The sequence below is a fragment of the Mesoplodon bidens genome (assembly GCF_964165515.1).
Source record: "Mesoplodon bidens genome assembly, chromosome: 6".
Taxonomy (NCBI): domain Eukaryota; kingdom Metazoa; phylum Chordata; class Mammalia; order Artiodactyla; family Ziphiidae; genus Mesoplodon; species Mesoplodon bidens.
Window position 1 is genome coordinate 112,841,242 of NC_138162.1, and position 15,169 is coordinate 112,856,410.

General features: G+C 37.7%; 1 protein-coding gene across 3 annotated transcripts in view; it reads left to right on the forward strand.

Annotated features, from left to right (window-relative positions):
• Positions 1-78: 78 nt before the first annotated feature.
• Positions 79-15,169, forward strand: part of FBXO8 (F-box protein 8) — a 35,824-nt gene continuing 20,733 nt past the window's right edge. The window contains exons 1-3 of one of the 3 annotated variants that reach the window (XM_081236727.1): positions 79-318; positions 12,112-12,448; positions 14,919-15,045. In XM_081236727.1, the coding sequence (XP_081092853.1) occupies positions 12,120-12,448; positions 14,919-15,045 (456 nt within the window). In that variant the 5' untranslated portion in view covers positions 79-318; positions 12,112-12,119. Of the gene's footprint in view, positions 319-12,111; positions 12,449-14,918; positions 15,046-15,169 lie in introns of those variants that run through there. The other 2 variants (XM_081236728.1, XM_081236729.1) reach the window with 2 other exon arrangements.

The window sequence follows — 15,169 nt, forward strand, 5'->3', positions numbered from 1 at the left end:
TGAAGGTGATAAAAATACTTCTTCTTGAAGCGCCCGCGAATACGGACGTCACTTCCGGCAACAATAGGAAACGTCAAAACACGGAGAGTCGGCCGCTCAGGCTGCTGCAGCCTGGGGCAGGCTGAGTTCGGAGGGATCAGGCGCTGTTTCTGGGATTCTCCCCGACCTCACCTCCACCGGCGTGAACACATAAAGTTTGAACCGGCTTCTCCATGGCCTGGGCACCCCTTCCAGGCTGAGCCATTTTCTTTTTGGCTGAAAGCCCCCGCCCAGAGGCCGATTCGTCGCGGCGGCGGTGGGGAATCGCAGGTCGCTCAGGTAAGGGTGTCACCCTAGATATTTCGGAGTTCTTGCCTCTCTTCCCTGTACACCCCTACTTTTCTTCTCGGAAATGATGACCACCGGTGCTCCAGTTGGCAGAAACTTGCCAACCAGCGAGACTTTGGGGCCAATGGCTGTGCGAAGCACCTTGAGTGACAGCGGTGCTGGCTAATTAAAATGAGGAATCCGTGTCAGGAGGCGGGAGTAGGTGTGCTCCTTGTGTTCCTGGGTCACCGGGGACCCCTAGGTCAGCTTGGGACCCCAGGTAGGACCCGGCTTCACTCTGAAATAAAGCCGGGAAACAGCAGAGGTTACGCTCTTCTAGCCCGGGTGTTGCTTTTCAAGTAGAATGTGTTTTTGGTGCATAGGCAGAGTTTTTGGCTCTTAACATACTTTTTACATTAACATGAATGCAAACACATCCAGTTAAGGTCACGATGGATTGCCAGTTGCTTCAGCTGTTAAACTTTGGTTATAAACTCGGCAGATTCTTAACTTGTCTCTTGCTTGTTTCTCTGTGACTAGACTCTAGTTTCTTATATGGTGGGTGCTCACTTAATTATTATTAAGATTGGGTGAAATCACAAATGGATCCCAATCCTCAGTCGTTTAAGGGTTTTGTTTTATTTTTAGGTTCTGTATGTATTTAGTAATTTAATAATTGAATCTACTTCTTTTAGCAAGTGGAGTCTTTATTTTCAAGGATCCCAGGTATTTCCATATCGATAGATTATGACCTTTATTACTGCAAAGTGAAGCTAATTTACGTTTTCCATTTCAGCTTTCCATATATTTTTTTAAATATTGCAGCTGGTGACCATATTTCTGGGATAGGGAGAATTTTTACCCCCTAAGAAAATGGTTCACAAACTTGAGCAGATATCAGAATTAAGAATAAATTATATTCTCTTTTCAGGTTGAGTAGGAAACTTGCCATTTTTATCCAGTTAACTTGACAGTTTGTCTGAGGTACTGTATACAGTATGGCAGCTGACTTTCGCTCAAGTGAGCAATCCAAGAGAGAGCACCCAAGACTCCCTCTAGTCTTCTATAAGCTAATCTCAGAAGTGGCATCCCATCACTACTTCCATATTCTGTTGATAGGAGTCAATAAATCCAACTCAATCACTGTGGAGAGGATTACACAAGGGCGTGAATCCCAAGACGCAAGGGCCTATGGGAGCCATCTTAGAGGTGGCCTAACACAGACACCCTGGCTGATAACTTCTAGGAATTAATAGATAGAAATAACTGAGCAAAAATATGCCTGATTGTAATGAAATAGACAAACTTATACATGGATTTTCTTTCTTGGAAAGTTGTTGTGTTTTTTTTTTCCCTGGGGGGGATCTTTTTTTTCTACTAAATGCCTGAAGAGAGGCCTATTATTTTTCTTGGAAAGCTTTGCTTGAGGAATGACATGTGTGAGAGGAAGGTTTGTGTTTTTAAGGTGTACATGAACAGAGCATATCACAACTGGAGACTATGTATTCCTTACCCATTGCCATTTTATATGGTTGAAATGGTTTCAAAATAAACATGAGCAAAGATAGCTTTAAAGGTGGAAAGAAGTTAGGAAAGGCTAGAGGTAAGCCTTTCTAGTGTAGAAAGAATGTGTCAGTCTCTATGTTGGTATGAGAGCAAACAGGGGTGGGAGAGGTCTGTCTGAGAACAGAAATGTGTTTGTGTGTTTGTTTTTAAGCATTATTAGATGTCAGGTACCACCTTCTTTCAGCATTACCTGGGCGCACATCACCAGCACAGCTTTTGTCAGTGAACCAAATGAGCTTATTGGAAATGAAAGGTATGGGCTTCAGGGTTTATTGTGACACTGTTTTGGCCTTGATCCACTGTAAAATTGCCTATGCTTCTTCCAGGTTTGAAAGATGTTGTCATCTTTTATACCTCAGGTACTTAACGCCAGCCCGACTGTGTCAATCCTCAAATTGTAGATTTGGCTTTTAAATAGGTACTTACTCCCTATCAGGTTAACATAGTTCATTTATAATAGGTTACAGCCAATTAACTAGTGCAGTTTTGGGCCCTTAGATGTCTGCTAAATTTAGTTTTGGCCCCTTAGATGTCTTCCAGATTTTAAACAGGTGCTTGCTAAAATAACACAGTTGAAATACTTCATTCACAAAATATCTTATGGTAATAACTAGATAAACTAAACCATGCCTTGTAATTTATTACACTTATTATCAGTTTAATAGGGAATGTTTTGTGTGTTTATTGTGCTTAGAATTGCATAAATTAAAAGGTAGTTATTTTCCTTATTTCACAATACAAAAACATGAATTACCAAGAAATTACCTTTTCTTTGATCACAAAGCCTTGAAATTAGTCATTCAAATTTATGATTTTATCGTTCATTACTTAACCAACTGCTATGTAATGATACAACTCTCTTTTTTTCCTACATTTTGATTCAGATTTGGGAACTGAGGCTAATCCATTGGCTGACCTATGATAATGTGTCAAAATCATTAACATGAAGTCTATGAATTATACATCTAACTCATATTGCATTTCCATTGAATTATTTTACTTACTATTTTAAAACAACTTTAATGAAATACATCCACTTCTAGAAATTTATTTTCCCCATTTCTTTTTTTTTTTTTTTTTTCTTTTTTTGCGGTACGCGGGCCTCTCACTGTTGTGGCCTCCTCCGCTGCGGAGCACAGGCTCCGGACACGCAGGCTCAGCGGCCATGGCTCACGTGCCCAGCCGCTCCGTGGCATGTGGGGATCTTGCCGGATCGGGGCACGATCCCGTGTCCCCTGCATCGGCAGGCGGACTCCCAACCACTGCGCCACCAGGGAAGCCCTCCCCATTTCTTTATTTTTTTTCTCGTGGTTTTGTTTTGCTGACATTTATTGACATAGATTCTCCAGTGAAACTTGAATGAGTTTATATTCTATTTAGGGCAAGTGCTTTTGTGATGTAGATAGAGATGAGAAAAGATATTTGCTTTCAAGTTTAGGCTGTTTGGGAGTTTAGCTCTGTGATCAGCAGTTTGTGTATTCTGCACGAGCAGACTGCAGGGGATTTCATAAGCTATTTGAAAGAAGGAACAAGATTTTAGCAAGTGAGCCATGCTTGGAGAGCCCCTATCTGCTCATCCTGAGCAGTGATTTGTAGAAGTCATGGACATGGGGGGAAAGAGGTGGAAAGGACAGATGCTAAATACACATACACAGGCACACACACGTCCATCTCCATCACCTCTTCCTTTTATTTTAATGTTTTAGGATTTTCTCATTTTTATAGGATCATAGAATTTTATAGCAAAAAGAGAACTTAGGGATCATCAAGTTGAAAACCCGCTTTTTACCGGTGAGGAAAGTGAGGCTTTGAGTATTGTGCCCTCTACTCACAACTAGTTGAAGGAGCCTGAATCAAGCGCATGTTTTGTGTCAGTCTGTTTTCATTGTTAGGTGTTTTCTCATCTCACTTCTGACTTTCCTATTGGCTCCTGTCAACATTTATTTTATGTTAATACCTTGTCTTATTTGTGTAAAAGCAATTCAGTGAGAATTACAGTTTTTGTTTTGTTTTTTTCCGATTTTTTTTATTATGGTGAAATATACATAACATAAAATTTACCATCTTAGCCATTTTTGTTTGTTTGTTTGTTTGTTTTTGCGATACGCGGGCCTCTCACTGTTGTGGCCTCTCCCGTTGTGGAGCACAGGCTCCAGACGCGCAGGCTCAGCAGCCATGGCTCACGGGCCCAGCCGCTCCGCGGCATGTGGAATCTTCCCCGACCGGGGCACGAACCCGTGTCCCCTGCATGGGCCGGCGGACTCTCAACCACTGCGCCACCAGGGAAGCCCCATCTTAGCCATTTTTAAGTGTACAGTTCAGTGGCATTAATAAACACATCGTTTTGGGGTAAATACACATGCCGTTGCAAGAAATATACCAAGAAATCTCTTGTACACTTTGCCTAGTTTCCCTAGGCAGTGACATATTGCATAACTATTATATACTACAACAACCAGGATATTGACATTAATACATTGCACCTATCTTATTCAGAATTCCCCAGTTTATTTTTGCTCAAATGTGTACCTGTGTGTATGAGATTTTGTGCAGATTCACATATCCAACACCACAGTCAAGACACTGAACAGTTCAAACACCACCGGGTTCCCTGGTGCTGCCCTTTTATAACTGCACCCACCTCCCTCCTGGGTAATGACGCTGAACGTCTATCATGTGATTGTGTACCATTTGTACATCCTCTTTGGCGAAATATCTGTTCATGTCTTATGTTCATTTTTTCTTTTTTAACATCTTTATTGGAGTATAATTGCTTTACAATGGTGTGTTAGTTTCAGCTTTATAACAAAGTGAATCAGCTTACATATACATATAGCTGCATATCTCCTCCCTCTTGCGTCTCCCTCCCACCCTCCCTATCCCACCCCTCTAGGTGGACACTCGAGCTGATCTCCCTGTGCTATGCGGCTGCTTCCCACTAGCTATCTGTTTTACATTTGGTAGTATATATAAGTCCATCCACTCTCTCACTTTGTCCCAGCTTACCCTTCCCCCTCCCCATGTCCTCAAGTCCATTCTCTATGTCTGCATCTTTATTCCTGTCCTGCCCCTAAGTTCTTCAGAACCTTTTTTATTTTTTTAGATTCCATATATATGTGTTAGCATAGGGTATTTGTTTTCCTCTTTCTGACTTACTTCACTCTGTATGACAGACTCTCGGTCCACTACAAATAACTCAATTTCGTTTCTTTTTATGGCTGAGTAATATTTCATTTATATATGTGCCACATCTTTATCCATTCATCTGCTGATGGCCACTTAGGTTGCTTCCATGTCCTGGCTATTGTAAATATTATGTTCATTTTTTAATTGAATTGTTTGATTTTTTGCTTTTGAGTTTGAAAATTGTTTATATATTCTTGATACTAGTCCTTTGTCAGATATGTGGTTTGGAAATATTTTCTCTCAGTCTATAGCTTGTGTTTTTGTCTTCTTCACATGGGCTTTCAAAGAGCAAAAGTTTTAATACTGATGAGTTCAACTTTATCAACTTTTACTTTTATGGATCGTACTTTTGATGAACTCTCTTTGCCTAGACATAGATCCCTAAGATTTCCTTCTCTGTATTTTTCTAAAGGTTTTATTCTTTTATGCTTTACATTTAAGTCTATAATCCATTCTGATGATTTTTTGAAAGATGTGATATTTAGGTCGAGGTTCATCTAATTCAGTTTTTCTTATTGTTCACCATTCATCCATTCTTGCAGTCAACAAATATTTACTGAGTGCTTTGTAGGTCTAAGGCACTGTGTTTGGTATTGGATTTTTCCATGTAGCCTATTGTGTTGAATTAGTCCCCCATCTTAGTACTTACAGGCAGTTCTTACTCTGAACAGTACCATGTAAACTGAAATGCATGAGTGTTAGAACTATGGGCTTGCTGTGCGCAGTCCCATGGAACTGTCATCCAGTAGTTAGCTTGGTACTGTACAAGGCAAGGACTACCTGTATATATTTTTAAATTTTTAATAAACAATAATAAAGCACAGTATGATAGGTGAGTTGCAAAATTATTGTCATCTTAAGGAACATATGTTTGAGTAATTCGTGTTTTATTTTATTTTTAAATTTATTTATTATTTATCTTTGGCTGCATTGGATCTTTGTTGCCGTGCATGGGCTTTCTCTAGTTGCGGCAAGCGGGGGCTACTCTTCGTTGTGCTGCGCTGGCTTCTCATTGTGGTGGCTTCTCTTGTTGCGGAGCACGGGCTCTAGGCGCACGGGCTTCAGTAGTTGTGGCACGCAGGCTCAGTAGTTGCGGCTCGCGGGCTCTAGATCGCAGTCTCAGTAGTTGTGGCACACAGGCTTAGTTGCTCCGTGGCATGTGGGATCTTCCTGGACCAGGGCTCAAACCTGTGTCCCCTGCATTGGCAGGTAGATTCTTTACCACTGCGCCACCAGGGAAGCCCATAATTCGTATTTTATAATCAAGAAATATGCTTTAAAAATATAGATCTCAACAGTTGTAACATTGATTTCAAAGATACAAGAAACTGACACTCTATCCGTAAAGCTCTTTATAATTCAAGATCCTGGGATGTGGAGATGTCATAAAGATCTAGAGTAGAACTTTCTTATTAATCGATTTATTTTGTGATACCGCCATAAGGACTCTTGATATGTTTAATCTTCCCATGAAGTCTTAAAGTTTTCATTTCTAGAAACATGTCTATAGTGATTAAAGATGATGGTAGTACTTAACTGCCAAAAAGGTATCTCTGTTATCACTGACTGGTAACTAAATACTTGACCTTATTTGCCAAGCTAAGAGTGTCAGCCTAAGCAAAGTTAGTTTCTTCTAACTTTATATATTTACTAGTTGTTATTTTTTTCTCCTAGCAAAGGTAAATGGCATCTCCGAATTCACAGATCCTCAATTAATGGAATTTGGAAGCAGGATTATAACTACTCAGATCATTAGGTCCAGAATAACCAGGTGTACTCTGAAATGGGAGAACCAAAATAAATGAGAGTTATCATTTAAAGGGGACTGAGTGGTGACTACAAAACCACCTGTTATGATAAATTCCCTATGGCTTAGGTTCTCTTAACCCCTTTAAGTTCCATGGGATTAGACTTATTCACTGTTTATCTGGTGAGGAAAATGAGTACCACAGACTATAAGCTAAACAGATTCTGTGTGGGAGTCTGAACCAGATCTTTTTTCACGTCAAAGTGTATGTGCTTTCCACAAGAACAGTAGCCTAAAGAGAGGCTGCAGCTGGGAGCAGCATGGAGGTAATAAGCAGTGACAGAGGGAGAAGAGATGAGGGCTAGTGATGAAGAAGCAGATGTTGGATCGTCTTTGCCAGTTCTGGGCATAAGGTTTGGTGGTTAAGACTAACCTTTGGACTCAGATAGACCTGAGATGGAATCCTAAGTTTTCCATTTGCCGGCTCTGAGATCTTGGGCAAAGTTGCTTAACCTCTCTGACTCACTATTTACCTACCTATGAAGGTTGTTTTGAGGACAGAAATGAGATAATGTATCAAAACTTCCACAATGCTTGGCATAGAGTAAGTACTAAATAAATTGTGGTTTATAGTACAAAAACAATATTATGGTTTAATATTTATATTATTAAATATTATGTTAAAAATATTGTGCACATAATATTATGTATGAAAGGAGGGAACACAGCCAGGAATTCCAAGCCTTAAATCTGCACACGCAAAGTTAAAAGGGTATTTTTTTCCCCTACGTTCTTTAAAAATACTTCTTCAGCCTTTAAAAGAAAATTTTCTATCACAACTGACAAGAATAATTCTTACTATTTTGATGTTTGCCTTGACAGGGGTCTCCTACTACTCTTAAACTGTGATGCGGAGCATTTATCTCCTTAGTGATGGTTTTCAGTCTGTATGACGCTAAGCTCTTAGGGCAGTAATTCTTATATTTAGTGCACATCAAACTCAGTTATTTTTAAATTTCACATGCTTGGATTCCTCAATCAGGAGATTTATGTTTACAGAAAGGTTGTATGATTAATAAAAATAACTGGTGTGTACCTTTTACCCAGATTCACCAATTTTAAACATTTTGCAACATTGTGTTAACATTCTCTCTGTATAGAGACAGATGTTTCTGTTTTTCTGAACCATTTGAGACTGTCTTATATATTATGCCTTAATAATTCAGTTTTTTTCCTAAAGAACAAGAATATACTCTGACAAAACCGCTGTACAGTTATCAAATTCAGAAAAGTTGACATTCATATAAGTATTTTTATCCAATCTACAGCCCGTATGTCTAGTTTTTCAGTTATCCCAATAATGTCCTTTCTAGCACTTTTTTTTCACTCTAAGATCCAGTCCATGCACTCCATTTAGATGTCATGTTTTTCAGTCTCCTTTAATCTGGAATGATTCCTTTCTTTATCTTCACAGCATTGGCAATTTTGAAGGAAAAAAAGGATTATTTATAGACTCTTGGGTTTCTCTGATATTCCTCATGATTAGATAAAGGTTATACATTTTTGGCCGGGGTACTGTATAATTGTTATATCCTTCTCAGGGTATCATGTCCAGAGAGGCATATATGTCCTACCCCTCTCAGGGTATCATGTCCAGAGAGGCATATATGTCCGTTTGTCTCTTATTGGTAAATGTTAAGTTTGAACACTTGGTTAAATGTTGTCTGATTTCTTAATTTCTTTTTGTGATTAATGAGTAATGTATGTAGGGAGGTACTTTGAGACTCTGTAAATCTTCCATTCTTTATCAAACTCCAGATTCAGCACCCACTGATAATTCTTTCCTTAAGAATTAGTTTTTCTATGATGGTAGTTAAATGATGATTTTTCTAACTCATTATTCAGAATTTTACAATAAGGAAGAGCTTTCCTTTCTTTATGTAATATTTAGTGATCATCAGTGTAGACTCACTCATGGGTCTCTTTTATGTGATAATTGAAGTATCATTCAATAAGTTTTACTGAAATGCTCATCATTTTCACTCTGTGAAAATATGGTTTTGTCAAAACAAATGAGCTAACATTTTATTATTAGCTGTGAAGTGCACTTTATATGTAATATTTAATACAACAGCCCTCTGAGCTATATATATTACCACTATATTATATGCAAATTATCACCTTAAATATGAGGAAACCAAAGCTTAGACTAGTCAAGTAAATTCCCCAAGGTCCTGTAAGCGCTCATCAGTGGAGTCAGGATTTGAACTGAAGTCTGTTCAGCTTCAGAGTCCACAGCACTAGGCTCCCTCCGTGACTCGCTTCACAACTTCTGTCGTGGATCTCCTGTCTTTTTGAGAGTTTTGTCACTTTTCTGACAGTTCTATCCACATTCCACACCACTATTACCCTAAGGAAGACTGGGAGTGGGGTGGAACACTGTAGACATGCTTTCCTTTCTCCGAAGGATAAATATATGATAGTAATCCTTCTCAAGTGATTTATCATACTGTGTTTTTGCTCCATATCAAGAACTGCTTTAAAGGGAAAAAGACATCCCACAAGGGTAATTTGCAGTAGAAGAATATTTATTTAGCAGTAGAAGAATAGAAAATGCAGTTTTCTTTGTCTGAATCACGTGTAGATGAGCCTCAAACCTCCACCCTCCCGATCAACTTTTTTTAATCCTAAGAACCAGCTGTTGGCTTCACCTCTTTTCTGCCTGCTGGATGCTTTCCGAATCACTTTATCCAGTGCTCTATTTAAGTGATCCCCATTAAGTGATCCCCAGAGCCTAGGGAAGTCACCCTGATTCTGTGTTCCACTAGCAACATCCCTGAGAGTAACAACAGCTGCCTACCCATATGTCACTAGAAAGATGTTGTAGGGAAAGTACATACAAAATTGATGTTAAATGCCTTAAATCTTGAGGCTTCAGATATCACAGTCACCACGTTTGATTATTTACCTTTAGTTCTTCAAATGCAAAAGAGAAGAATAAATATAATTATCTAAAATGACAACAGATATACTGGGTGAGCTTAGCAATCAATTCAATTTCTAGATATTTTCTTGCTAAGATAAACAGAGAAATGGCTATGATGAAAATTCTAAAATGTTTATGAGTCAAAATTAAGTTGTACTTATGTTGTAACATAACATAGTATATTTAAACATTAAGGAAACTTATAGCTCCTTATAAATTTTTGTTGATATTCTGTATTTTTTTCTGTGTTAATTTACTGTCTGTAGTTTTGCCTTTTCTAGAATGTCTTATAATTGGAATCACATATTACATAGCATTTTCAGATCAGCTGCTTTCACTTAGTAATATGCATTTAAGTTTCTTCCATATCTTTTCATGGCTTGATAGCTCATTTCTTTCTAGCACTAAACATTCCATTGTCTAGATGCACCACAGTAAATTATCCATTCACCTGCTGAAGGACAACTTGATTGCTTATAAGCGTTGGTAATTATGACTAAAGCTGCAGGTTTGTGTGCAGGTTTTTGTGTGGACATGAGTTCCCGGTCCCAACTTATTTGGGTAGATACCAAGGAGCATAAATGCTGGACCATATGGTAAAAGTATGTTTATTTTTGTAAGAAACTGTCAAACTGTCTTCCAAAGTGACTGTACCATTTTGAATTCACACATCCTTGCCAGCATCTGGTGTTGTCAGTTTGGGATTTCAATCATTCTAATAGAAAATAAGAATTTAATTATTCGTAGCTTAACCACTACTTCAGGAACTGCTACCATTATGGTGGTATGTGTCATAGGGAGGGAAAGTTACTACCTTTTGTGGTTTCTTTGTAAAAACAAATTTCCCCACATTTAAAAATTATTAATATGTTCCTTCTCTCCGTATCCTCCCTCCCGCATCTCTTTATAGCTTAAGCTTTTGGATTTCCAAGCAGTTCACAGTAAGGACAAAGAGTGAAAAATTATCCTGGACTGTTTTTTCTGTTTTAATCAACAAGTAGCCTGTTACAGTGGCCATTATCCAACTACTAGACAATAATTCAATAAATATACATGCCTTTTTAAATACTGAAAAAATAATCGGTGACATTCTTTGAAATGCTACTCAATTTTCAAATTATTCCTAATAATTTTCAGAATTTCTGGTCACCAGTGGGCTTGGGGAGGGGTTGCTTTTTTATTTTTTTGATTATTACTCCTTATTGTAAGCAGCCAATTAAAACCATATTTTAAGGTTAGGTCATGCTATGAAATTTATTTTAATGATTTTGAACAAAAATCCATTTCTTCCTCCAAATTTTTAAAACACACACGTCCCAGTAGTCAACTTGGGCTTTTAAAACAAGAATATTTTGTTTGTAAAAGAGATGATGAAAATAATTATTTGTGTTAGTTAAAAGCTCTTCCTGATTTCATTTTTCTCAGTGAATTTATTTGCCCAGGGAAAGTTACTTATTTGCAAAACCAAGTGAAATAGAAAGTCTAGGCCAATAGTCTTCTAAATATTTGTATATGAGGAAGTCTGATATTTGTAAGAGATAAATGTAGAGCTACTTTGGTTGGAGGTGAAGTGGAGAGAGCAGAGGCCAGAGCACTCCCATACCTTCTCCTGCCTTTTCCCAGGTACCTCTGAGGAGTCCATAGGGCTCCTGGAGAAGAACTGGAAAATTAGTCTAAATTATGATTTGTATTTAAAGCAGCAACAGAACCACATAGTCGTTACTGAGCTCTTTATCATGGAGTCCTACGTGTCTAATTTATAAGGTTTCTGAATTAGACTTCAGGGCCTATGTTACATTTTATTACAGCATACAACTTAAGAGCAGACTGGCAAGAATTAAACAAAAAGCCTGTTTCACAGCTGTTACGCATCTGGGAATTTGGTTAAAAGGGCCTAGCTTAGCTTAGCCTGGGTTGTGATAAAAAGCAGGGTGTACAGGTCTTTTAAGTGAAGTCCTGTGCTCTGATCAGAGTTGTATTTAATACTGGCCCATAAGTCCACATAATTATAATTTGTAAGAGTCTTTAAGACGTCAGTAACTTTTAAATCTTACCTTGTGAATAATGATTATGTCACCTGTGGACTTTAAAAGTGGTTAACAAAGTGAGATAAAGGTGATAATCAAACTAAATAGTTCTCCATCCAAGTTTCATACTTACTGTGTTCCAACTATTTGTAATTTCCTACTCCATTTAATATGCTTTAATGAGTAGTGTTCATTCTGATAAATGAATGCTTCATGTAGACTTGTTGTACCGCAGGGAAAGGTGGATTGCTTTTTTAATGTCGCCTTCTTACTCCATTCTGGCTTTCTCCCAGGCTTGCAGATGGGTCAGGGGCTGTGGAGAGTGGCCAGAAACCAGCAGCTACAGCAGGAAGGCTACAGTGAGCAAGGCTACCTCAGCAGAGAGCAGGGCAGGAGGATGGCTGCCAGCAGCATTTCTAACACCAGTAATCGCAAACAAGTCCAAGGGGGCATTGATATATATCATCTTTTGAAGACAAGGAAATCGAAAGAACAGGAAGGATTCATTAATTTGGAAATGTTGCCTCCCGAGCTAAGCTTTACCATCTTGTCCTACCTGAATGCAACTGACCTCTGCTTAGCTTCCTGTGTTTGGCAGGACCTGGCCAATGATGAACTTCTCTGGCAAGGGTAAGTTCAGCCCACCATGTTTGATCCAGGTAGCTCTAAGTAGAATCTTGCCTACAGGTTGTGGGTTTTTTGTTTTTTGTGTTTGTTTGTTTGGTTTTCTTTTGGCGGGGGGCGGGGGTTGGTGCTGCTTGTTAGCGTAAACTTTAACTGGTGAATATTTCATTTACTTTTTATATTTTCTAACCACTATTTGTTCAATGAATTAGGCAAATACTAGAAAGCAAAGAGATAATCTACTTGCTGAAGTGAAAGTAGACTGTAGAAATTTCAGCAGCTATTTTACCAGGTTAAATTTAAGCTATAAATCTAAGAACTTTTGGTGCAATAGAATCTATGGAACCTAAGTTACCCCTTAATAGATTTTATACGTGAGTCATGAAAATGAAAGAATCATTGAATCTTGGGTTTTCTAGCATTCTTTACCAAAGTTTATTTAAATCTCATTATTTTAAAATGAAACTTCTGAACAGAGTAAAACATGTCTAAAAACAAGTTGTTTGAGACTTTAAAACCATTTTTCAGTGAAAATCTATGGAGAGAATCAATTTTCTAAATAGCCAAACTTTAGTAAAAATGTATTACCAACAATGACATTTTTAACTCGGGCTTCCCGATGCTATAGAATTATAGTATTAATTATGTAGTTCATTTCTCAGCCTTCAAATAGCTGAAAATCATCAATATCATCTTGTTATTCTTCCCTTGTCTTGTCATAATGAAGTTACTGTGGAAGTGAGAGGAAATTCTATTAGTAATGTTTAAAGTATAGTTATTAATTTTTAATTGTTCAGTGTAAGAGGAAAGAAAAGTACTTTAAAACTGGCTCACTTTTATTTATAACCTCTTTTCTACACTTTAATATTCCCATCAAACTTAATTTATGATCCTATATTTGAACTTTGGAGAAGAGTTTATGCTTATATGAACTCAATCAGAATGTAGTTTTCATTTGGGGTTTAAATTTGGATTGTTCATTTTTAAAAGAAATGCTTCCTTTAGTGTTTACCACATAATTATGCCTATATATCTGACGCTTGGATTTTTTTTTCTTAGTGATAAATTAAAGGCTAGCTTAGTTTTTTGTTTTTTGTTTTTTTAATTTGGATGTTGAGAGGTTCTATTGCTTTCATGTAGCTTAGTAATAAAATCAAAAGCTATGGGACTAGATTAAAGAGACTGCTAAAATATTGATAATTTTCTAAACAAGTTACTAAACTCGTTACGAAATCAGTGATTTCATTTGGTTGGTAAAAATAATGCAAGGATGTAAATTAACTATTAAGAAGATATTCCCAAATAAAATTAGATATTTTACCCACTATCCTCAGAAATTTTGATGTTACAGGCTAAGACGGTAACTTTTTTGTTTTCTTGTAAGCTGTGTGTGTGAGAAAAGAAGGAAGTTTGAGCCAAAAATCAATGATGAATATCAGAAAGTGAAACTGTGGTTCACTTTCTGGATGAATACATCCAGAATTTCCAAGCATTGTAATAACATGAAACATTAGCTTTCAAATAACAACCAGTAGCTAATGCCTCAAACAGAGTTGGAAACAGGTATACCAGTGTGTAGAAACAGTGTGTTTTGAGGTATGAACCATTAGCATTTTAAGTATTACAGGTTTTGTAAACAATCGTATGTAGCTGTGATAGTAAAGAACCAGCATTTTGAAGCTAAACTTAATGTTACAACTTTTCATTGAAGTATTGAAGTTATAGCATTACTATTTCTCCCTCTGCCCAGCAACCTTCCTCCTTCCACCAATTCAGTTGTATTTCGCAATAGAGCACATACTTGCTTAATTCTGTTTAAACCCTCGGTTAAGATTGCAAACTCAGGGGCTTCCCTGGTGGCGCAGTGGTTGAGAGTCCGCCTGCCGATGCAGGGGACACGGGTTCGTGCCCCGGTCCTGGAGGATCCCACATGCCCCGGAGTGGCTGGGCCCATGAGCCATGGTCGCTGAGCCTGCACGTCCGGAGCCTGTGCTCCGCTTGCAAACTCAGGAGTAAGCTCCTTGGATTCAGATCAAGCTGTGTTTCCCTGGGCAGCCTTTTTATGGTGTCTGTTTCTTTATCTGTAGCACCAAATCATGGGATTGTTGTAAAGACTGAGCAAGTTAATACTATTAAAATGCTTTCAATAGTGCCTGGCATCTAGTAAGCACTTGGTAAATGTTGGCTATCATCATCATCATCATCATTATTTATGTTTAACTTCAGAGGACTCACAAATATTACTAATCTTTGTAACTCACATTTATTAAGTGCTGTCAAAATTGCTAAACTGAAGGCATTTGTCTATCTTATTCTGGTAAACAAATAAAACAAGTATAAAAGTAAACATTTTATACTTTAGAGCTGTAAAATCCAATTTTATGTTATTTCATATCACTATTTTATCATATATATACATATTTAACTTAGAAAAATTCAATATAGTCATGTTTTCTCGTCTGATTTTATCTTACAGGTTGTGTAAATCCACTTGGGGTCACTGTTCCATATACAATAAGAACCCACCTCTAGGATTTTCTTTTAGAAAATTGTACATGCAGCTGGATGAAGGCAGCCTCACCTTTAATGCCAACCCAGATGAGGTAAGTGAAGAATTTGAATATTTTGTAACAGTTCAACTTTATTTATCTTGCTGCAGCTTTCCAACATAATAAACTTGCAAGTAAATTACAAGTCACCGAACATGACTTTTCAATCACTGCAAAG